At 37.4% G+C, this 24,239-nt stretch overlaps 3 protein-coding genes across 3 annotated transcripts; all 3 read left to right on the forward strand.

Moving 5' to 3' along the window:
- The first annotated feature begins 6,319 nt into the window (after positions 1–6,319).
- Positions 6,320–8,588, forward strand: LOC121757199. The gene is made up of 2 exons (XM_042152716.1): positions 6,320–7,159; positions 7,241–8,588. The coding sequence occupies exons 1-2, from the start codon at positions 6,423–6,425 to the stop codon at positions 8,451–8,453; spliced, it is 1,950 nt and encodes a 649-aa protein (XP_042008650.1). The 5' UTR covers positions 6,320–6,422; the 3' UTR covers positions 8,454–8,588.
- A 4,852-nt stretch (positions 8,589–13,440) lies between these two features.
- Positions 13,441–17,240, forward strand: LOC121759010 (protein RETICULATA-RELATED 1, chloroplastic-like). The gene is made up of 8 exons (XM_042154497.1): positions 13,441–13,986; positions 14,832–14,996; positions 15,088–15,180; positions 15,247–15,362; positions 15,793–15,891; positions 15,966–16,271; positions 16,377–16,541; positions 16,662–17,240. Exons 1-8 carry the CDS (start codon positions 13,627–13,629, stop codon positions 16,942–16,944), a joined length of 1,587 nt encoding a protein of 528 aa, XP_042010431.1. The 5' UTR covers positions 13,441–13,626; the 3' UTR covers positions 16,945–17,240.
- Positions 17,241–18,293: 1,053 nt separating this feature from the next.
- On the forward strand, positions 18,294–21,055 carry LOC121759011 (cytochrome c oxidase subunit 6b-1-like). Its single transcript, XM_042154498.1, has 5 exons — positions 18,294–18,419; positions 19,662–19,937; positions 20,038–20,120; positions 20,230–20,311; positions 20,597–21,055. Exons 1-5 carry the CDS (start codon positions 18,378–18,380, stop codon positions 20,648–20,650), a joined length of 537 nt encoding a protein of 178 aa, XP_042010432.1. The 5' UTR covers positions 18,294–18,377; the 3' UTR covers positions 20,651–21,055.
- The last annotated feature ends 3,184 nt before the right edge of the window (positions 21,056–24,239 follow it).

Below are 24,239 nucleotides of genomic sequence, written 5' to 3' on the forward strand. Positions count from 1 at the left end.
GAAGAAACTAATGGAGGAATTTTATGGTGTTGAGGCACCCCAGGAAGTAGATGTACAACCTCCTGAAGTGGTCAGCACGAAGGGATGTGGTAGTAGACTCCCATCAAGAGTGGAGAAGGCTTTGAAGCTTAAGAGCAAGCCTTTGCGTCAATGTAAGAAATGTCAGGAGTGGGGTCACCACGATTCAAGGAATTGCGACAAATTCAAAGAGAAAGAAAAGCTGCGGTCCAGAAGAAATTCTGATGTTTGATACAATATATTTTGTTTTTTTAATTAATACGTCGGTTTAAATCTTTTTTTGGAGACCATTTTATTTGCAATGTTACGTTGTTAGAAATGACTGAGTTCATTCTTAATTTTATTTGGCATTCTGTTTGTCAATAGTTTTATGTCAGTCTTGAACTGTGGTTTATTATGACTCAGTTTAACATTAACTTTGCATGACCCATATATTCATCTAGTATGACCCAAGTGAATAAATTAATATCTTGGCGTATAAAACACTAGTTTTATATGATGACTCTAATGTTGCCTAAATATGACCCACAATATGCCCACACAATGATATGACATATAAAATTGATTAGTATGACCCAAAAGCATAATTAATGTTCATAACAATTGTTTTTGCATGATTCAATCGTTCTAACTTTTTTAATATGTTAAAAACTTGCATAGAATCTCGTTTTTGTTTTTAAATATGTTCAAAACACGAGAATATTCTTCGTTTGTACTAATAATTAGTTTTAATATGTTAATAACGTGTGGAGTAATGATTCCAATTAATCCGCTCGTAAATAACAGAAGGCAGTTGTTAATATTTCTATACCTAAATTACCCTTTCATGACACAGCACCCTCCTATTATGACCCAACAAAATCATTCACAACACCAGATCGTGGCCATTCATTTCCAGATCTCACGGTCCATATTTGGTCTGTATTTCTTTACATAAGAGCTTCTTTTGGTAGATTAAATATATATATATATATATATATATAGGATAGTGATCAAGATACAACTAATCTTAAGTGTATAACTAGAGAACAAATCTCAGCCACACATCTTAATGCAACAAATATTATTTATTTTAATAATAGAAAATATGCTGAGGGTATTTTTGGAAATTACCTTATGAAATTTAAATCAAATTACGCAGCAAGTTCATCAACGAGACGGAGAGAAAGTGATCTGAAATCTCATCTATGAAGCTCCTTCTCTCTGTAGATATGGTGATTCACGACGGCGAAGTCTATCTGGTGTTTTACGGTGGCGGCGGCGATGCAATCGGAGGCGATTCACAACGGCCAAGTCAATAGATCTGGTATTTATAAAGAGGTCAAATTTTGCAGCGTCAAGAAGAGACCATGAGGCCGATACACGGCGAAGATCTTGACGGTGGAAGAAGATGCCGATTCACAGTGGAGATCGGAGATCGGTACTTTGAAGGATTAATAGGATAAGAAATTTTCTTTTGAAGCTGAATTAGATACGTTGGCTTCAAATTCCAATGCAGCCATTTCGTGTCAATCATTCAACTCCCTCCTATTCACGATTTTTGTAATTTATTGGGAATTTGCTTAATTATTTCTTAAACTTGATAATCTCACCAGAGTTTAAATAGGAGTACAAAAATTCGGTTGAGGCCGTGGGAATAGATTAACTGAGATTGCTTTTGATGTGGTTAAATCGAATAACTTTGTGGGAATTGTACGTATATATTGATAGTGAATTAGATAAATTATTACTACTACTACTACTAATTTTACAATGCACAGTTACTCGTATTTTATCTTTGCTAAGATCCACTTCACATTTTAACTACTCCGCATTTCCTTATTTTAGAAATAAAATGTGTGCTTGTTAATCACATGCCAACACAGTTCCACTTCACTTTTTAATTTCACTCTTGTTTACAAAACACATCACTCTTAGCATGATTTTACTTCACTCTTGTTTACAAAACACATCACTCTTATTGTGATTTTACTTCACTCTTGTTTACAAAACACGTCACTCTTAGCATGATTTTACTTCACTCTTGTTTACAAAACACGTCACTCTTTTTGTGATTTTACTTCACTCTTGTTTACAAAACATGTCACTCTTAGCATGGTTTTACTTCAATCTTGTTTACAAAACACATCACTCTTATTGTGATTTTACTTCACTCTTGTTTACAAAAAAGTCATTCATATCATAATTTTACTTCACTCTTGTTTACAAAACACGCCACTCTTATTGTGATTTTACTTCACTCTTGATTACAAAACACTTCACTCTTATTGTGATTTTACTTCACTCTTGTTTACAAAAAAATCATTCTTATCATAATTTTACTTCACTCTTGTTTACAAAACACGTCACTCTTATTGTAATTTTACTTCACTCTTGTTTACAAAACACATCACTCTTATTGTGATTTTACTTCACTCTTGTTTACAAAAAAGTCATTCTTATCATAATTTTACTTCACTCTTGTTTACAAAACACGTCACTCTTAGCATGATTTTACGTCACTCTTAGCATGATTTTACTTCACTCTTGTTTACAAAACACATCACTCTTAGCATGATATTACTTCACTCTTGTTTACAAAACACATCACTCTTAGCATGATATTACTTCACTCTTGTTTACAAAACACATCACTCTTATTATGATTTTACTTCACTGTTGATTATAAAACACATTACTCTTAACATGATTTTATTTCACTCTTGTTTACAAAACACATCGCTCTTGTTTAAAATAATCTCATGCGACCTATCAGAATTAACCGCATAATCCACTACTAAGCTGCCTAACCGTTGTTATACTATAAAATCCAATAACTCGCACAACACCAAACTCTTAATCCAATCAAAATTTCCTCTACACTATCGGAAAAAATTAACACCGAATCCCCAAAATCTAGCAACAAAAACTTTTTAAACAAATAATCATACAATTCATATACAATCATGCTATATTAATTGAAATTGAGCACTTACCGTCAGCGAATTTGAATTATATATATCTTCACGGGAATTTGAATGATTGTAAACAAATGTATATGAGTGTAAACAAAGTCAATTAATTTTGAACGAAGTTTGGGATGAAGACCAGATTCGATCAACCAAACTAGCCATTTTGTTCTGAAACCAGTAGTATGATGCAACTGAACACCATATATAAACCCTTCTCCACCGCCACATCCGCCGCCCGGCCTCAGATTGTTCCCCGCCGCCGATAGATCTCCAAAATTCCACCAGCTTCGCGGCGCTGCTGCTCCGCCGGAGAAACTGCAGCTCATACAGACCGCTCAAATTGAACGAGGACGACACTGTCGATGACGCGCTGATCCCATAACTCTCCTCAAGCACCGTCGCCAGTGGCCGGAGATCTCCTCCGACCTTCACCTGGAGCTGAAACATGCCTATTGTTATTATGGCTATGCAATGACCATTATACACCCGCCTTGTTATTATGGAGTAAATTTGTGATTGAGGAAACTAATTTCTCCTTAAATTCAAAATTTAATACTAGCCATTGATTTTTTTGATCTTGTGGCTATGATTTGTTCTCTAGTTATTTGGTTAAGGGGTATTTGCCATAGATTACTACCCTATATATATATATATATATATATATATAGGGTTTTGATCTTTGCAAAACTAGATTTAAATACAGAAACGCAGAACAATATCATAATTAGGTCACTTTTAGGTCATAATTAGGTAATTTTTAGGTCATGCTAACAAAGCATGACCTAAAATGATCTTAGCATGACATTAAACCCAAATATTATAATATGACCTAAAATTGCTTAATTATGACCTTCCGTGTTTTTGGTTAATTATTGACCATTAGATCATCTAATCTTAGGGCTAAGATTTGGTCTGCATTTCTGGATTTAAACACATACTTATTTTGATCATCTCCCTATATATATATATATATATGGATGTATTCATTTCCTTTTTCTATATTTTCTCTTATTTCCTTCTTGATCTCAGCCCCACGATTTTGTCATCCGACGGTTAGATTGATGCCACGTGTCATTTAATAATGCAGATTTTCAGTTGAATAATGCACACCGACTAATAATGCACCATTATAATGTAATAATGCAGATTTTCAGTTGAATAATGCACACCGACTAATAATGCACCATTATAGTGTAATAATGCAGATCATCTGGACTGTTGATGAATGAGATCTAACGGCTCATATTAAGAAAAATAAAGGATCTAAGGGATGAATAGGAGAATAACGCTCCCCTATATATATATATATATATATATATATATATATATGTCAAAAATATTTGGTATATTTATCATACTACATCAAGATTATAATTTAATAGTATTTCATAATATCTAAAGTACAGTTTACCTTTTCAATATTCTTTGCTCCCACTCCAAGTTTGCTTGATTCTGTGACTGAGTACTATTTACATAATTTTTCTTTTTTTCCCTTCTAATTTCGTGATGGATTTACTTTATTTTCATTTCCTTCTTTTTTCTTTTCTTTATTTCTTTTACTTTTGTTTATTTCCCTTTACTTTTCTTTCTTATCTTGATGAAGTCTGAGAAAAGTAAACGTGTTGTGTGTAATACTCTCTATGTCCATGAAAAATAAATAAGTTTTGTCATTTTGGTCCGTCCACAAAAAATAGACTAAGTTCAAAAAGGAAAGTTTTCAACCAATACTAACCATACATATCATTCTTTTACTTTTGTTTATTTCCCTTTACTTTTCTTTCTTATCTTGATGAAATCTGAGAAAAGTAAACATGGTGTGTGTAATACTCCATATGTCCATGAAAAATAAACAAGTTTTGCAATTTTGGTCCGTCCACAAAAAATAGACTAAGTTAAAAGGAAAGTTTTCAACCAATACTAACCATACATATCATTCTAAATGTGTACCCCATAATTCACTAACACTCATTTCACTACCTTTTCACACTCTCTCTCTTTTACTTTACCAATTATATATTAAAGTTCGTGTCATTCACAATCTTGTCTATTTTTCGTGGACATAGGGATTACTATTTTTAAGGTTGCGATAACAAAACAATATCTCATTATAATTTTTGTTTCTTTTTCACTTTTCTAGGATCATTAAATGAATGTGTGACTTAATTCGACGTAATTGATTCTGTGACTGTATTGAGTACTCCATCCGTCCAGGATTAGAAGTCCTATTTAGTTATGACACGGGTTTTAAGAAATACTCCTTCCGTCCCATGTTACTTGAGGCGTTTCTTTTCGGCACGAGATTTAAGAAAGTTGTGTTTAGTGAGTTAAATAAAGTAAAATAAAGTAGATAAACGAATAAAGTAACAGACAGGATAGAGAGAGTAAAGTAAAAGAAAATATAAAGTGGTGTGATTAGATGTTTTGTTTTTAGCCAAAAAGAGAAATGACTCAAGTAACCCGGGACAATTCAAAATGAAATACGACTCAAGTAACTTGGGACAGAGGGAGTATGAAGAAAAGTTGGTTGAATAAGTTAGTGAAATATGAGTCACACTTATATATAAGTGAGTGGAATGTGGAGCCAACTTAACATTTATAGGAAAAGTAAAATAGGACTTCTAAAGCTAAATGACAAAACACGACTCTTATTGTGACGGAGGGAGTACTATTTACAAAATTTTCTTTTTTTCCTTTCTAATTTTGTGATGGATTTACTTTATTTTCATTTCCTTCTCTTTTCTTTTCTTTATTTCTTTTACTTTTGTTTGTTTTCTTTACTTTTCTTTCTTTTCTTGATGAAATCTGAGAAAAGTAAACGTGGTGTGTGTAGTAGTACTATTTTTAAGGTAGCGATAACAAAACAATATCTCATTATAATTTTTATTTCTTTTCCACTTTTCTAGGATCAATAAATGAATGTGTGACTTAATTCGTGATACTACTATTATTATTTACTAAGTACTTCGTACATTTTATATATTCTTTGTTCGTGCTCCAGTTTTACTTTTTACCTTTGTTTGTGAAGACATAAAAAAGAATACGTGTTCAGTGGCGGATCCAGGATCCGGAATCGGAGGGGGCGGAATATATAGTATTAGCTTGATTTAGTGCTGACATGGCTATTCTTTTCGTTGTTTGAGGCAACGCCGGAGGCAAACGGAGGGGGCGGACATGGTAATTTTACGTCCCGAAAAGGGGAAAATAGTCGCACGGAGGAGGCGACCGCACCCTCCTGCCCCCCCCTAGATCCGCCGCTGCACGTGTTACCTTTTGCATATTCTTAACTTGCGTTGCGGCATGATTCTTTGTCTTAATAGTTACTCAAAGTTTTGCATCATTTTAATACACATTAAATGGTCTATATATAGGAATTAATGTTGTCTTTTCCAATGTGAGTAGTGATAAGAAGAGGGAAAAAGAAAAAAAAATTGTTAAGAGAAAAAAAAAGAAGAAATGGAGGGTGAGAGTTTTACTCATATGATTCATGAACACCCACTGAGTCTGATCCCCGACTCGGCCGGGAAAAGGGGTTACCGTCCATGGTGTTATGGCTGTTTGAGATACTTTATACCCGGAGATGCAAAGTATGGATGCAGCCTCCACTGGTGTGGATTTGATGGGTTGTTACACAAAGAATGCATGGAAATGCCGAGAGAGATTATGCATCCTATCCATCCTTCACACTCACTCGCATTGTATGTATCTTACGGATATAACGAATGTGAAATTTGTAAAAAGGGTTGTTCTGAGTTAAGCTACAGATGTAGCCAACGGGGTTGCAATGGATTGGCGATCCATCTTGGATGCTCGGTGGGCCTTAACGAAAAGGATTCAGCGCAGCCGGTAATGAAGCACCCAAGCCATCCTCAACATGAGCTACGATTTTCCAAGAAAACGAGGTGGTGCCCATTCCCATGTGATGCCTGCGGTGCCACTGAGAAAGGGGACTCCTACACCTGCACAATTTGCGACTACTCCATACACGAGAGCTGCGCACTCCTCCCTGCGTCTAAGGAGTTCCCTCGTCATCACCCTGCCCACTCTCTGTCCCTCGCCTTTGATGTTCCAACTGTGTACATCCAATATCAATTTGAGTGTGCTATATGCAACAAAACCTTGCCATTAAGACGTTGGGTCTATCATTGCAACCTCTGCAGTTATGTCGTCCATCTCAACTGCGCCAACTCCATGTAACACTTCTCCTCACTATTTACTCATGTCAATATATGCATGTTTACATTTTGGGATTTATTAACGCGATTTTCTTCCAGATTTGATAATGAATATGCAAGTGCAATTGATGATGAGAAAGAGGTAACAACCATTTTTCCAATAAAAGTAGAGGACATGTATGAGGAGATGATCGTACCTTTCGTTAAGCGAGAAAGTGGACAAATTCTTGTCCCTGGTGTTCATGACAATCACAACATTGGCAAGTATAACTTCTCCAATCACCCTCATCGACTAACTTTTATTACATTTTCTTCTTCATCATCGTCATCAACATCTCATCATCACTACAAAAAAGATGATGAAGAAGAAGATGATGATGATGGAGAAGATTATAGTATTCCAAGATCGGAATTAATATGTGATGGGTGCACATTGGCTATACATGAAAAGAAGCAAACAGGTGAGGATGGGTATGAGAGTGGTTACATGAGTTGTGATGAATGCAAATACTTTCTCCACTTGTCCTGCTTCAACTTACCACCTGAGATCCCCTCTCTTACAATTCATCCTCACAAACTAATGATTCGGAATGTTGGCAAGCTCACAGATTGGATATTATGTAGATTTTGTCGTGCTTTTACAAATGGGCTCTATTACGCTTGTACAAGCGCTAGGTGCTCCTTCACAATAGATATCAAGTGTGCTTCTATGCCCAACACCATAAAATATATAGCTCACCCACAGCATAATCATCTCAAGCTAGAGCGAGTCACAGATGCAGTATGGCCTGATTTATGCGCTGGCTGTTTTAAGATAATAATTCCAGAATTTGGTTGTGTGGGAAAATACGGATGCAGTAGCTGTAGGTTCAGTGTGTGTAACAAGTGTGTGATGTTACCAGCAAGAAATAAGCATAGATCGGAGAAGCACTTGTTGTTGTTGACATATGATGCCTATGTTAACCGTCCTGGGGAGTTCTACTGCAGCATTTGCGAAGAACGAATGAATCCTAGGATTTGGATGTATCATTGTCGAGACTGCGATCAATCCTTTCATCCTGAATGCTTTCATGTTAAGTCAGGTAAGTACAGAAACATCAACTTTGGAACACAGCAGTATGTGATCTCCAGTTTTCATGACCCTCACCACCGTCTTAGATTTCAAATCATAACTAAGAAGAAGAGATGTGATCTATGCCATCATGATAGATATGGTGGGGCTGGATTTCAATGTGAGTCATGCTTCTTTGTCGCATGTACCCCATGTGGTGTGAAACACATTGAGGATGCACATGCATCTGATTCAAATTGAATCAAACTTCTCTTCTTTTTTTTATTGTGTGTGCGCCATTTAGATTGTTGTAGTTATGTTATGGGCTAAATGATTGTTGTTATGTATCTTATTCTTATGTACTCCTGCTTATTATTGTATACAAAAGTTTTATAATTCTTGTGTTTTATTTTTATTGATGCATTTAGACCATCCACAATAGCGCCCAGCCGACCGCCCAGCCGACCGCCGGCTCTGGGCGGTTCGCTGGGCGGTCTATTGCAGTCGCCCAGCGGACGAATGGAGAGAGAAACCGCGCAGCGTTGGGCGGTTTCGTGGCGCTGGGCGATCCGCTCGGCGCTATTGCAGAGCCCGGATCGCCCAGCGCACCGCCTAGCGCGAATTAAAATTTTTTTTTTCCGACACACTATATATACGCGCTTTGCTCGTCATTTTCATTCGCACCACTTGTTTTAACGAGTACTCTCTCTATCTTAATTTCTGTACAAGATCAACAACGGGAAATGGATCTCAACAACGAGCCTAGTTCCGGGAGTAGCGGGTCACAAACTCCGTCGATCCCCGTGGGAAGTGGATGGGGTCAGATGCCCGGGTACTACAACATGTACCCGTGGCAGCAGATGATGCCCGAGGTGCCAACGGGGGGGGGGAGGGGTCCGCCGGGGGGGTTTCCGCCGATACCGGGGTGGGCACCAAGTATTCCGACCCCAACGGGATGGGCACCCGGGATGCAGATGATGCCCGGGGGGTACCGGCGACACAGGGGACTCCGGGGGTCGTACCGGCTACACAGGGGACTCATGGGTGATCCCCGGCGACGGCGGGGGATGTCTATCGCCCCAGTTTTGATTTTTCGACTGGTTCTTCGCACACATCGACCCAAACGCCCTTGGGGTTTGATAGTTTTTCCTTAGATGAATTGGTGTTTGATACTCTCGGAGCTCCGGAAACTCTCGTTCAAGGGGGGGGCAGGGCGGGGGCGTGGCGCCCCAAAGAAGAAGGGCAAGAAGAAGGTCGGCGAGTCGTCGCAGCCGGGTGAGGAGGAGGTGGACGGACGAGGAGAACGTCGCGCTCTGCAAGGCGTGGGTGAGTGTTTGCGACTATCCTCTCGTTTCGAACGAGCAGAGGATCGTCAACATGTGGGGCAAGATAGCAGCAGCCTACAAGAGATTTTGCCCGGAGGGGAGGCCACGCAACGGGGAGGATTGCCGGAAGGCCTGGAACCGAATCAGGGCTGCGGTCTCCCGATTTTCGGGTTTGTACACCAACGCACTCCGCATGATGAGCAGTGGCCAAACGGAGGAGGACTGCAGGAGAATAGCGGAGAAAGCCTTCCCACTGAAGGGGGTATACAAGGACTTCACCTACTGGAACTGCTATCTTGTACTGAACGAGTCCGAGAAGTTCCGAGTAGGTGTCGACTCTGGCTGGCCGAAGAAGCAACGACTGAACTATACCGGGGATTTCAGCGGCAGCAGCGGTGGTTCCCACGACCTCCCCGAGACGACGCAGGAGTTCCCCACGCCGCGTTCGGTCGGTGGCCGACCTCGCCCGATTGGGCGCAAGCGCGCTCAGCAGGAGGCGAGGGAGAACGCCGGGGCTTCCCAGGAGGTCCAGTTGGCATCCCCCCTTGGCCAATCCACCGAGGATCTCAAATTCTTCGCTCGCGCCCAAACGCGCGCTCAGTTGATCAAGACGATGGCCGAATGGCGGGTGGCGACGGATCCGGCCCGTGGAGAAGAGCGTGCTTCAAACCTTGCTCATGAGCCTGCAGGACGAGTTGGAGGCGGCACGGAGGGAGACCGGCGGCGGCGGCGGTGTCGGCGGCGATGGTGGCGACGGAGGCGACAGCGATGGAGGCGGCGACGACGGAGACGAGGAGTGAATTGTCACTCCTTTTTATTATTGTATTTTTTTTAAATTAATGTACTTTTTTAAATTATTGTACTTTTTAAAATTTTAATAGTATTATTAAACTTTTCCCGAATATGTCTCGAAAATTAAATTTCGCATATTGTGTGATTGTTAATTATTTCATTTTGTATATATTTGTTAATAGTGATGTGGATATTATGTGGCTAGGCTATGGCTGGGCTATTTGCTTGTTTTGATGATGTGAGAGGAGGATTTTTAGTGCTGATGATGTGGCAGTGGCTAAGCTATGGCTGGGCTATTGCTGGGCTATTCCTACGTGGATGGCCCTATTTATACAACTTGTACCAACATATACTGTCGGTTCAAAATAAACATCAAGCATGCTTCTCTGCCCAACATCGTAAAGTATTAGTATAATTTACCTTTTATATATTCTTTTCTCGCGCTCCAAGTTTGCTTCATTCTATGAGTATTTACATAATTTTTCTTTTTCCCTACTAATTTGTGATGGATATTATATTCGTTTCATTTTGTTTATTTCCCTTTATTTTTCTTTCTTTTCTTCTTGAAAAATGAGAAAAGTAAACGTGGTGTATGTAATACTAACATTAAGATTTCGATAACAATCTCATTATATTTTTATTTCGTTTTCATATTTCTAGAAAAACTAATTTCAATATCTTTATTTCTTTGTCTTATACCATAGGCCTACAATTAATTTAAAACTAAATATGTATCGTAATTTGATTTAATTGTAGTTGTCATCAGTTAAAATTATTAAAACGTTAATTTAAAACCATAATAAGAATATATGAGATTCTTGTGAAGACATGTAGTATAAAGAAAAGAATGCGTGATTTGTATAATTTACCTTTTACCTATTCCCTTACTTTGCGTTGCCACATGATTCTTTGCATTTTTAATTACTCAAACTTTTGATTTTTCGTACGTATTCAAGCGTGAGTGGTGATAAGAGTAGTGAAACAAGAAAAAAATTTGGTGAGAAAGAAAAAAAAATGGAGGAGTGAAACACATGGATGTTTACATTTTGGGTGTATGATTTAATTAATTGTTTTGGTTGATTTTCTTTCAGATTCAGTAATGATGAAAATAAAAATGCAACTGATAATGAGAAAGAGGTTGCCAAATTTCCAATGGCAATAGATGGCATGTATGAGCAGATGATCGTACCGTACCTTTCGTTAAGCGAGAAAGTGGACAATCGCAACATCGGTGGCAAGTATAACTTCTCCAATCACCCTCATTTACTAACTTTTATTACAATTTCGTCGTCGTCATCTTCTCATCATCACTACAAAAAAGATGAGGAAGAAGGAGATGATGAAGATGATTGTGATAGTATTCCAAGATCGGAATGAATATGTGACGGGTGCAGACTGGCTATATATACACGAAAAGAAGCAAAGAGTTGATGATGGTGAGTATGAGAATGGTTATATGAGTTGTGATGAATGCAAATACTCTCTTCACTTGTCTTGCTTTAACTTACCACTAAACATCCCCTCACTTCCTATTCATCCTCTCAAATATCACAACTTAATGCTTCGAAATGCACACAAGCAGCTAACAAGTTGGATACTATGCCGTGTTTGTGATGCTTATACGAATGGCCTCTATTACACTTGTACTAACAAAGAATGCGAATTCAAAATAGACATCAAGTGTACTTCTCTGCCCAACACCATAAATTATCTCAAGCTTGTCGCAAGCGAATATATGTTTGGCTTCTGTGGTAACTGTTATGGGTTTCTAACACCACAAAAGGGGCAATACAAATGTAACAGCTGCAGATTCCGCGCATGTGTGATGCTACCAGCAACAAATAAGCATAGATTGGAAAAACACTTATTGTGGTTGACATATGATGCCTATGTTAACCGTCCCGGAGACTTCTATTGCAGCAACTGCGAACGCTATATTCACCCCAAGAACTGGATGTACCACTGTCGAGACTGCGATCAATCCTTTCATACCAAATGCTTTCCTGCTACGTCCGGTGAGAGTATAGAAACATCAAATATGGTGAGTATAGAAACATCAAATATTTCCGGTATTCATGATCACCCTCTTAGATTTCAAATCATATCCAAGAAAAAGTGATGCGACCTATGCCATGAAGATAGGTATGATGAGCCTGGATTTCAATGTGTGTCATGCTTCTTTGTCCTGTGTAGATCATGCTGTGTAGAACACATGGATGATGCCTAGATTCATTTATTTGTGTTAAGGGTTATGTGTGTTGTTCGTGTATTTTATGCGTTTGAGCAATATTGTATACACAAGTTTTATATTTCTTCAACATTTTTACTTGGTTGTAAAGTTTTTTTAAATCTACTTTTAGAAGCTACGAGACATACTGGAAGTTGATAAAATTTCATGTTTTTTTGGCAATGTGCAATTGATATTATCACTAACAAACTGACAGTTTTTTTTTAATTGAACTGAATTAAATTGATTAAAAGTAAATTAATTTTTGAAAGTTTGGATTATTTTGAAAGTAAATTGATTTTTCAAACTCTAAGCTATTTCATTTTTTTAAGAAACATGACCAAGGGCCCTAAGGTATAAGCCCAATCAATTCTAATTCAATTAACAAGTAAGCAGAGGTTTCACTATTGGAATTTTCATTTTCTCTAAAGGATTTATCCAATTTTAGAGAACGAATTTTATAGAGAAGAATTAAGAGATGAATAATTTAATATGTGCATGAGTTGATCAAGCAGTATTCGAGGAAACAATATAGTGGAAATGTTTGAGTACAAAGATCGCGGATGAATTCGACAAAATTTAATACGTGCGTGAGTTGATGGAAATGTTTGAGGACAAAAAACACGGATGAATTCGACAAATATGCAACCCACGTCTAGCCTCACATTATAATTTGGCACCATGACACCTCTCCCGCTATGTAGTTGAACTGGACGCGAACCTTAGCCACCCGTGCAACCTCAAAGTAGACTGTGTCGTGGTCTTGTGGATGCTCTTAGCATTGGATCCGAATCCTACCAACTCCACCATGGAATTTGTGCAAATATTAAAAAATGATAAATAAAAATGAAATAGGATACGGTACCGAGTGGACTCACCTTCGAGTTATAGTGAGTCAATCAAAACCTTAACTTCACCCTCAACCCCTAATCTCTCCCTCTCTCTCTCTCCTTCTTCTTCTTCTTGTCTCTCAGGGAGGAAACAGCTCAAGCGGAAAATCCCATCCTCCGCTGCAAATTGAAGCTCCAATCTTCAATTCCACTATCCAGCTTGCTCAAACCCAATTCGAATCGGAAAATCAACGCGAAACATGTCTCATTCAGTGTTCCAAACGGCGCAGATTATGCCCCTCGCGCCAACGACCAAATCCCTATCGTCCAAGCCGCTGCAGCCGATTTCAACCGTCTCCCTGCGTCCATCACCGCCGCCGCTCGCCGGGAGGAGGCGGAGGCGTTGTTTTTCGATTGTCGCTTCGTCTTCTTCGTTGGTGGATGGTGACGCGAATGCGCACCTTGAGCGATGCTTTCAGGCGTCGCCGGATGCGCCGTCGTCGAGCTCCGTGGAATTTGGCCCCACTATGAAGGGCGGACAGTACGGGGCGTTTGGAGCTGTTACCTTGGAGAAATCGAAGCTGGATATGACGAAGAAGGAAACTAAGTCTAGTCCTCAGGTAGTTTTTAGTTTCGTAGATTATGCATGATTGATTCTACTAAGAAATTAGTGGAGAGATTTATGGTGGATTTATGCGGTGATATTGTTAAGGAATGGATATGGAAGGTTATCTGTGGGAAATGATGTTTGTGCTGTTCTGTTTTATCCATTTTCTCGAGTAACTGAGTAGTCCTTCTGCTTCAAGGTATCTGCTAATTTTTATTGGGAATTCGAACCTTTATGTTAATCTTCTGTTGCTTAATCTTTGGTGGCTGAATTGTATCCTCCATTGTTATGAATTAACGAGTTTCTGGTAAATGAAAAACTCATTTAGTAAGAAATTAATTGAGAGATTTGAGGTGGATTTATGCAGTTTTAAGGGAGTATTATTGAGTTATTCTCTGAGGACTTATAATGGATAGAGGAGGTTATCTGTGGCTAATTAAGCTTATATAGTTCTATTTTAGCCATTTTTCTCGAGCAATTAAATAGTCCTTCAGCTTACAAGGTATCTGCTATATTTTTTGATTGATGAACTTAAACTTTTAAGTTCATCTTTGGTGGCTTAATTCCGACATCCATTGTTAAAAATTTATGAATTGTTGGTCCACGACTCATTCTGTAATCTGTACTGTTGGCGCAATTGGATTCATCATTTTACGCTTCACAACTCTAATTTATTGGGTTTCTGGTCTTTAGTGGTGCTTATAGTAATTTGAGCCTACCTGGTTAGATGTTTCTGAGGTGGAACTTCTTCGTTACTGAACTATTTGCATGCCTTCTCTCTCTTCTTTGTATTATCTGTTTAAACCTGTTTTCATGGTTTTAAATGTAATTTGGGTGATAAGCTTTTCGTAATGACAGATTGACACTGGGGGTGGAGGTGGCAATCAGGGGAAAGGTCTTAGTCACGGTGGTGGTGATGGAGGCGATGATGGTGGTGATGATGATGATTACTTTGACGATTTTGACGAGGGTGACGAGGGAGACGAGGGTGGACCATTTAGGAGAAGGATCATTCTGGGGGAGGTAATGAAGAAATTTGTCTACAGTGACAAATAAAAGTGGTCACAAAGACTAGTCTCGCACTTTCTTGCTAACACTCAAATGTTATCTGCAGTTGTTTGATAGGAAATTTGTTGATGCTGTATTAAATGAGTGGCAAAAGACGATTATGGATTTGCCTGCTGGGTTACGTCAAGCTTATGAAATGGTAATGATATGCCCATTATGTCCCCCTCGTTTTTGAGGACTATATCTGATGTTTGCTTGTTTACAGGGTATGGTTAGTTCTGCTCAATTGGTTAAGTTTCTTGCAATCAATGCCAGGCCAACCACAGCAAGGTTCATATCACGGTCTCTTCCCCAAGGACTGTCTAGAGCATTTATTGGCAGGTTAGTTGTAGGAGTTTTTATTTTCCAAATAAATTGAAGATAAAAATATATTGAAGGATATGTTCTTAAAATTGCATTCTTGATATCATCTGGAATATAAACCATGTGATTTGTTGTGGGTTTTTCATTGTACTCTGAGCTTATGAGTCTGAGTACTGTGTAGCCACACGCCTCAATTCCATCTTTAAAACCTTGACTGCAACTTTGTAATAAAAGGTTTTGATATGCCTTTGAAACAACTATCTGTATTATTAAAATTAAGGCGAACAAAAAGTATCTGTTTGTGTTAATCTTTGTTAGTAATAATCATCTTGAACTTCTGTTATGTTATTTTATGGTATATATCACTTTAACCCTCAAAATATTTCCACATTACCAATTATATTTGGAACCATTTTTTATTTATTTTTGTCTGAACTTCCTCTGACAGGATGATTGCCGATCCAGCATTTATGCTGAGGATGCTTTTTGAGCAGGGAAGTACAATTGGTTGCTCTGTTTTGTGGGAGATCCAGAATCGAAAAGAGAGGTACATTTTAAAGTAGCAAAACACTTGCTATGTGCCTCTGGACTCACTTAACACTTAAAATTTTCATGTTTCAGGATAAAGCAAGAATGGGATCTTGCCCTCATCAACGTGCTCACAGTGACAGCTTGCAATGCAATTGTTGTTTGGTCCCTTGCCCCCTGTCGTTCATATGGAACTACCTTCCAAACTGATTTGCAGAATACTCTGCAAAAGCTCCCAAACAATATTTTTGAAAGTAGCTATAGATATAGAGAGTTTGACATCCAAAAGAGACTTCTATCATTCCTTTACAGAGCTGCAGAGCTAAGTATGGTAGGATTTACAGCTGGAGCTGCACAGGGTGCTCTATCAAATTTTGTTGCCAGGAAAAAGGAGGGAAGGTAGAAATATATAATCACAACGATGATGTCCTAGTTCTTATTCTGGTAACGTTCTGAGCTTCTTCCTGACACTTAACATTTTCGTTTGGCGATGGCTTTTGTTAGGTTATCAGTGAGCGTTCCATCTGTTAGCACCAATGCACTCGGTTATGGAGCCTTCCTTGGTCTTTATGCTAATCTGCGGTATCAACTCTTATGCGGTTTTGAGATAGCTACGACCAGTTACTTTGATGTCATTGGAGTAGCTCTGTTCTTCAGCACTGCTTTGAGGTTTGCCTTTTTAATAATCTCACCCTATCATTTTATAAGCTGATAATGCATTTGATCCATTATTTGGTTCTTTCCTGCTCATGGCATCTTGATTTTAATGTGGGATGCAAATCCATGCAGGGTCCTGAATGTTCAAGTGGGAGAGTCATCTAGATTGGCGTGGCTTGGTGTCGAAGCGGATCCATTGGTTCACTCAGAGGATCTCCTGAAAGCTTACAACAGACCTTCAGAAGGCGCCAACCAGTCTTCTTCCAAATGGTTCATATCCAAGAATACCATTGTCTCTGGACTCGGGCTTCTTGGGATCAGACAAGGGCAACCCGACTCTAAAGTGGAGGGCGATGCACCTGGGCCCAAGGCCAGAAGGAAGAGAATTGTCAAAAGGAAGGTGGCAACAAGTTGAACCACGGGCTTCAAAATTCCGCCTACTATATCTACGACAAATGCTCAGTACGGCATGAGGTTAAAGAGCTAGTAAGGTTGAGGCGTGCTGGACAAAGCATTGAACAGTTTTGATGGTTCTCGGGAAAGGCTTTAGCGCCATTTTTATCGATTCTTTTCCTAATTTTGGCCTCTCTAGCGAATCTAGCATAACAATTGGGAATATTACAGATTCAACTTGTGTAAGGAAGTTTGATACTTGTTTCACCTGTACTATCTTACAAAATGTTCAAATATGATTCTAATAATTGCGAATTAGCCTCGTCCTTTTGTTTCCTCGTTGTATGAGTTTTTGCTTATTTTCCGTGGGTGGTGTGTTTTTACAAATATTTAGTGATACCTAACTTTTGTCAGTCATGTCAAGATAAAGACTTTGGTGTATTATTAGTCAGTTTTAAGCGAATCACTTCTCTTTTTTAATGTTTTACCATAAGTGAGTTATTTCACTTTTAAGCAAAAAAATCCTCTTTCTTACTTTATTTTACTACTCCCTTCGCTCCAACTAACTTGATACAAAACTTTTGGGCACAAAGATTAAGAAATTGTATTGAAAAGTAGGAGAGAAGGAATAAAATAGGAGAGATAAAAAGAGAGTAAAGTATGTAATGGAATAAACTAAGATTGATTGGATATTTTATTTTTTTTCGTAAAAGGAAATGACTCAACTTAGTTGGGACATCCCAAAAAGGAATACGGCTCAACTTAGTTGGGACAGATAGAGTATATTCTTTTCACTCCTCTACTTTTTTCTCTTTCAAACTTTACTCTCTCTACTTTAACTTTTTATTTATCAATTGCTTAAATCCTTGCCTAAAGTCATGGATCGCTTATGGCGGGACGGAGGGGAGTATCACTTTAGGTCTATGCATATTTAGCAAAGGTGAAGAAAAACGAGTGGAGAAAAAGTTAAAGGAATGTGAGTGACACTATATAGTCGAACGAAAGACCAACCTACCAAAAATAGAATAAAGTGAAACGAGACTCAATTGCGTATGTCGGTTTTTAGTAAAATAAGACCCTATATAACGGACCGAATGAGATCACGATCACCTATGACTAATCCTACTCCATCTCTAACATATACATAAACATGATAACTGATGATGGGTCTATCACTCATGTTTGTGTATGTAGTAGGAGATGGAGTAGGATTAGTCGAACGGACAGATTTACAAAATGATTTTTATTTACAAATTATATATTGAGGCCATTTTATATTGGAATTGGGCTATAACTCGAGGTTAATATTATGGAGGCCCATATTATATAGCTGTTGGGCCTTCAATTACTTCAGCTGAGTAACAGTATCTATCTCAGTTGCTTAGCTTTCCTACTTCTCTCTCCTCTCTCTTCACTGTAATCTCACCGCCGTCACCGCCTCTGTTCCTCCCTACAATGGCCGACGTTGACGCTTCCAAGGTCCCATCGTTGGCTGAGGTAACTTTTTCATGGACCGGATTTCTTATGTTATTCACTTTTCTGGTTTATCTTTTGGTTAAATCTTGTTAGCCCATCTGTTTCCCCCTTTCTGATCAATTCCCCAATATCTTAGATTTAGCTTGGCTGGTTCATTTTCGCCTCAGATTTGATTGGATTTTCATTTCCCCCCAATTTTTGCCAATAGTTCTGTTTTGATTTTTCGTTTTCGTGGTTTTAGAATTTGGTCGCATGATGTATATGCTTTGTGGAAAAGGACAGCTATTCGTCTGAAATTTTAGTCGAATATTACGAAAATCTGGAAAATAAGTAACAAAAACCAGATTTTTTTTCGTTTTATATTGAAAATTGTTAGATTGAAGGATTGATGTTTTTCGTATGAAGTTTGATAGCTATCAATTGGTGGTCAAAGCTCAATCTTTTGCCTCATCTGCTTCGCTGTGATGTCTAATTGTGATTGCTTTTGGGATTTGGTGAAGTCTGTATATTGTTGCTTTCTATTTTGGAGATTTTTATTTGTTCTTGTGTTTTGGTTGATTTTAAATAGGTTAGGATTTAAGAAAACATCATTATATATAGAAGTATAGAACTGATTAGGGATAGTCCATTTGTTATAAGTACTCATATCCTGCAAATTTCAGCTAGTCTTTATTAAGATGATCTAAACTTAGTTATAAAGGTGGTATACTTAATTTGTAACTCAGGTGTACTTTAATCATTTAGTCTAAGGCTCGAAACAACAATCATCAGCTCTACTGAACAAAAAATTTGATCAAAGAGCATTATGTGTGAACCATTTATCATGAATATAATATACATATAGCAAAAGATCACTAATCAGTTGGCATCTTATATGTTTTAGATAGAATTGTTCCAAATGTGTGGAGTCAACATTAATGGTTGTTTGGAGAATTACTCAGAGGATCTTTGCGAACTGTATCCGATACTAATGGTTGAGTGGCCAAGAAATTTATCTACTTATGTAAAAAGTTCCATTGCTAGAATTAGGAAAATATTATTGATGAGGTCAATTAGAACATAATTTTAGAAACCATTTTTATATTTTTCTAATTTTAGTCAATCTTTTTTTATGGGCAAATGATTTTAAATTTAAAGGTCGTGCCACGTAGGACTCGAACCTAAGACCTTTCCTCAGGCATGAACCTTTATACCGCTTGGCCAACTCTCATTAACCTTTAATTTATAATAACATTCTGATTCTACTTGATTCTTGGTGCACAGGACTATTTACTGGTTGAGAAAAACCAAAAGGAAGTTGTGGCTGAAAAATCAGTGAATTCATCTGACGACAAACCCGCTGAAGATACGACTGCTGTTGAAAGCGAAGCTGCTCCTGTTGCTGGAGAGGGTGCTGAAGCTGCAAATGTTGCTAGTGAAGAAAGTAAGGAATCCAATTCTGTTGATGACACCAACTCTCCTCCCAGCGAAGAAAGCAGCGACAGTGCTGAATCTGGAGACGCAGCTGACCAAGAAGCTGAAGAAACTCCTGAGATAAAGGTTTATCTCTGACCAATTAGAATCTCTCCTTTAGCTTTCCTGCTTTTGCTTACTCTATTAAGCTAACCAATTTATCCTTTTCCAAATGCACACACTGTAGCTTGAGACTGCACCAGCAGACTTTCGTTTCCCTACTACCAACCAAACTCGACACTGCTTCACCAGATATATTGAGTATCATCGGTGGGTGAACTAATAATTGAACTTTCCAGCTAAATATGTTCTTGATATACATAGAACTCCCATGCACTATATCATGCCAATGGTCCCTCAAATTGGTACATCTTTTCAGGTGCGTTGCTGCGAAGGGTGAAGAAGCACCTGAGTGTGACAAATTTGCTAAATATTATCGCTCTCTTTGTCCCGGTGAATGGGTATGTCTCTGTATAATTGTATAAATACTATATGTATACATGTCTTCACTTCACCATCCTCCATATGTCTCTGTATAATTGTATAAATACTATATGTATACATGTCTTCATTTCACCATCCTCCATCCTCCATTTCCCCGTTAAAAAGTATGCTAAATATATTCTCTCTTCATAAGGGACTAAGTACAACCAGGTGAAACACGAGTCAATCTCAGTTTAAACAATCTCATTGTTGAGCTGTAATGTAGCCTGTATTTATTCTTGGTCCTCCATTCATGGCTGCAGGTCGATAGATGGAACGAGCAGAGGGAAAATGGCACTTTTCCAGGCCCTCTGTAATTGTTGCCCCCACAAAGTATCACACATTCTCAAATCTGTTTGATGCAATGAGAGTTTCTTCTTCTGAAAGGATCGAGTAAGTAATAAGAGAATTTGGCTTGTTCTTATGAGCACGCGAAGCTCCAACTATAACGAGGTGTGGCCTCATTGAACCACATTTTTGTCTAATGTTGTATTTGTCCCGATTACAATGGTAAAGTATACCCCATTTTCATACTCATTTGTTGAATAGTTGTGGCATGCCGTTACACGTTTAATCGCTGTGCGAGACCGGGCTTGCCACTTGATCAACATTTTATAACTGCGTTCACCAGAACTAGGGTTAAGTTGGTTACAAATTGCCATCACTGTTTTGAGTTTTGTTTTTTGAATGCAAGAGTGATAAACTTGTATTTTGGTCACTAATGTAACTGCTAGTGTTGAATTACTATACAAATCAGATTTAACGTATACGTACGAAAGAAACAATGCGATTAGGGGGGTGCATTCGGGTTTCGGTTCGGTTTTTTGCCCCAACCGAACTGAACATGAAAAACCGAATTTAGGCTAAAACCGAAAAACCGAAAAATTGGAAAACCGAAAATCAAACTTAAAAAAATGAATTAAACCGAAAAATTGAAATTATATAAAAAACCTAAAAATCGAAAAATTGAAATTATATAAAAAATCTAAAAATCGAAAAATCTAAAACTGAACTGAATAGTCTAAACCAAAAATCCGGAAAAAAAAAACAGAACATAAAGTTTCAACCATTACAAACCATAACATTGATAATATCCATAATCAAGTAGCAAAATAGAAAGGGTAGAGAGGGAATCGGTCTAAATCTAATGATGGAAAATGAGGAACATAGAGAGGATTTGGGCGAGAAATCAGATTTGGAGAGAGGAGCGCAGCATTCAAAATATGATGATCTAGATTTGCATATAAGGTTTGAATTTCAAAAATTGAATTGAAGCCCGTATATAAAGGAAATCACAATCTTTGTTGAATTCTGGGGTTTATATTTGTATTTTCTGAAATCTCACACGTTTCAAGCTCTGGTTTCCAGCTGGAGGGGCGACAGGCGACGGCTTGGAGGGGGGTCGGGCCGGAGCTTGCCGATGGAGGGGTGACGGACGATGGCTTGGAGTTGGTGGTGGATTGGTGGGGGGATTTAGGGTTAGAGGGAGAGAGAGGAGAGCGGCGGACTACTGAAACTAGAGATGCCCAAGGTTATCAGTTCGGGCGGTTAACCGCGGAACCGTAATCGACGGTTCATGTTCCGAACCGGATCCGTGAGATTTAAATCGAACCGAAACCGTCACTTTTAGAACCGTGGTTCGGTTCAGGTTCCAAAATTTCAGAACTGAAACCATGCCGGAACCGCCGGTTTTGGGCGGTTCTAGACCAGAACCGCGAAAAACCGTGAAACCGTGCCGAAATCGCCGAAAACCGGCGGTTCGGAACCGTAACCGTAATCGCCGGTTTTGGAACCGGAACCGTAACCGCGAAACACCCTCGTGGTTCGGTTCCGGTTGAACAATTTTCAAAACCGGAATTGGCGGTTCCGAACCGTGGCCATCTCTAACTAAAACTTATTTACAATTCACAAACGTGAACTTTCAACTTTCAATTAGGGCTTTAATTTTAATTATAATTAAAAATAACATATAAATATATAGGGTCCTGTTAGGTTGAGATTTTTTAGCTTAATTGAGAATTGATATGCATTTTCAGCCACTCATCCACAACATTTTCAAAATATCAACTGCAAGTAGATTATGTCAACTCAGCGGTATTATCGTCAATAGCCTGCACATCAAATGTCAATAGTCTGTATATCAAATGTCAACAACTTATAGTTGACATTATATGTGTATAGTTGACATGAATTGTATATGTAGTTGACATTATATGTGTGTAGTTGACATGAATTGTATATTTAGTTGACAATTTTTTTTTAATTTTTTTTAAAAAAAAAATAAAAAATTTTTAAAAAATTAAAAAAATAAAATTTAAAAAGTATTTATTGAATAAAATGTACCATGAAATTACCATTCTGCCCTTTCATAATTAATTAATTTAAAAATAATTTCCATGTGGCAAATTCTGGACCACTCATTTAATAAAAATGAGTGGCTGATAATGCATCTCAATTAGGCTAAAAAATCTTAATATATATAGGTATAGGGGGTTTTGATCCTATAGGTATATATATATATATATAATTAAATATAATTTGATTTTTCGATTTTTTATCCGATTGAACCTAACCGAAAAACCGAAATTTTTCAAATTTTAAAACCGAACCGAACTGAACCGAAAAACCGAACCGAATTTTAAATTTTCGGTTTGGATCTGTACGGATATTCGGTTTTTGGATTTTTTGCTCACCCCTAAATACGAATTTTAAAAATATTGAATTTTCGACATATATGAAATTCGAACCTGAGTACTCAAACAATTTAAATTTTTTTTTTGTAATTTAGAAAAATGTTTTATTTGAATTTTATTGAACTCTACTCGGTTCTTCTTAATAAATGTAATAGTAAGGAAAATCGAAAGCTAATATAAGTCCATCCTTCTTTAACAATTATTCCTAAAAATTGTCAAAATACTACATTTGGAATAAAATATATTTTTATTTATAACTATTATTTACACACATTAATGATTGGAATCTTAGCCTAGTTAAAGAGGAAACATATTATTAATACCCAGCTGTACTCAAATAATTTTTTCTTTTCCATACAAATACAGGGGCAAATTGTCATAAAAATTACTATATCTGTCCAAAATTAGTTCAGTATTTTTTTGGAACGAGATTTATTAATATTAATGGTCAAAGTGAAGTGAGAATAAAAAAACTAGAAAAAAAATGTAAGGTACGAAAGAGAATAAAATTTTTGCTAAAAAAAGGAAATGATGACAAGGGAGTATAAAATTTAGATTTGTTAGCGATCATAATCTAACAATCATACGTGAATAATATCTTTTTTCATGAGTTCAAACAACATCGGCTATTTAAATATAAAAATGAAGTCATTAGGTTGAAAATAACAATAATATACTTTGTTCTAAGTTAATTGATTCGTATTCATTTTGAGCACTCAAGTTAAACTGAGTCATTTTTCCTGTTGTCAATTTTTTTTATTTTAATGATTTTTGAGAATTTTTTAAAGTTAAGGAGATGACCATAAAACTGAACTTGATAAATTTTCGATAATATGCAGTAAATTTTACTCTATCCGTCACATTTTGACCGGACACGAGTTTAAGAATTGTAATAAAAAATGAGTTGAAAAAGTTAGTGGAATTTGAGTCATACTTTTATATTAGTTTAAAATGTGAATGAGAATGAATTAGTAAAATATGAGGTCCATTACTAGAGTTAATAAAAATTGAAATCTAACGAATTTTATAAGACGGACGAAAATGAGAAAATGTGGGGAGTAACGATTATAAATTTAAATTTGTTGAAACGAAGACAAGACATATGTCTGTAACATCATAATTTAATTTTAACATGACAACATGGTATAACGGTAAACCTAAAATTCATAATAATTAATTATGGCTGTAACGTTCACAGAATCTCACTGCTGTT

This window comes from Salvia splendens, chromosome 12 (genome assembly GCF_004379255.2).
Source record: "Salvia splendens isolate huo1 chromosome 12, SspV2, whole genome shotgun sequence".
NCBI classification, from domain to species: domain Eukaryota; kingdom Viridiplantae; phylum Streptophyta; class Magnoliopsida; order Lamiales; family Lamiaceae; genus Salvia; species Salvia splendens.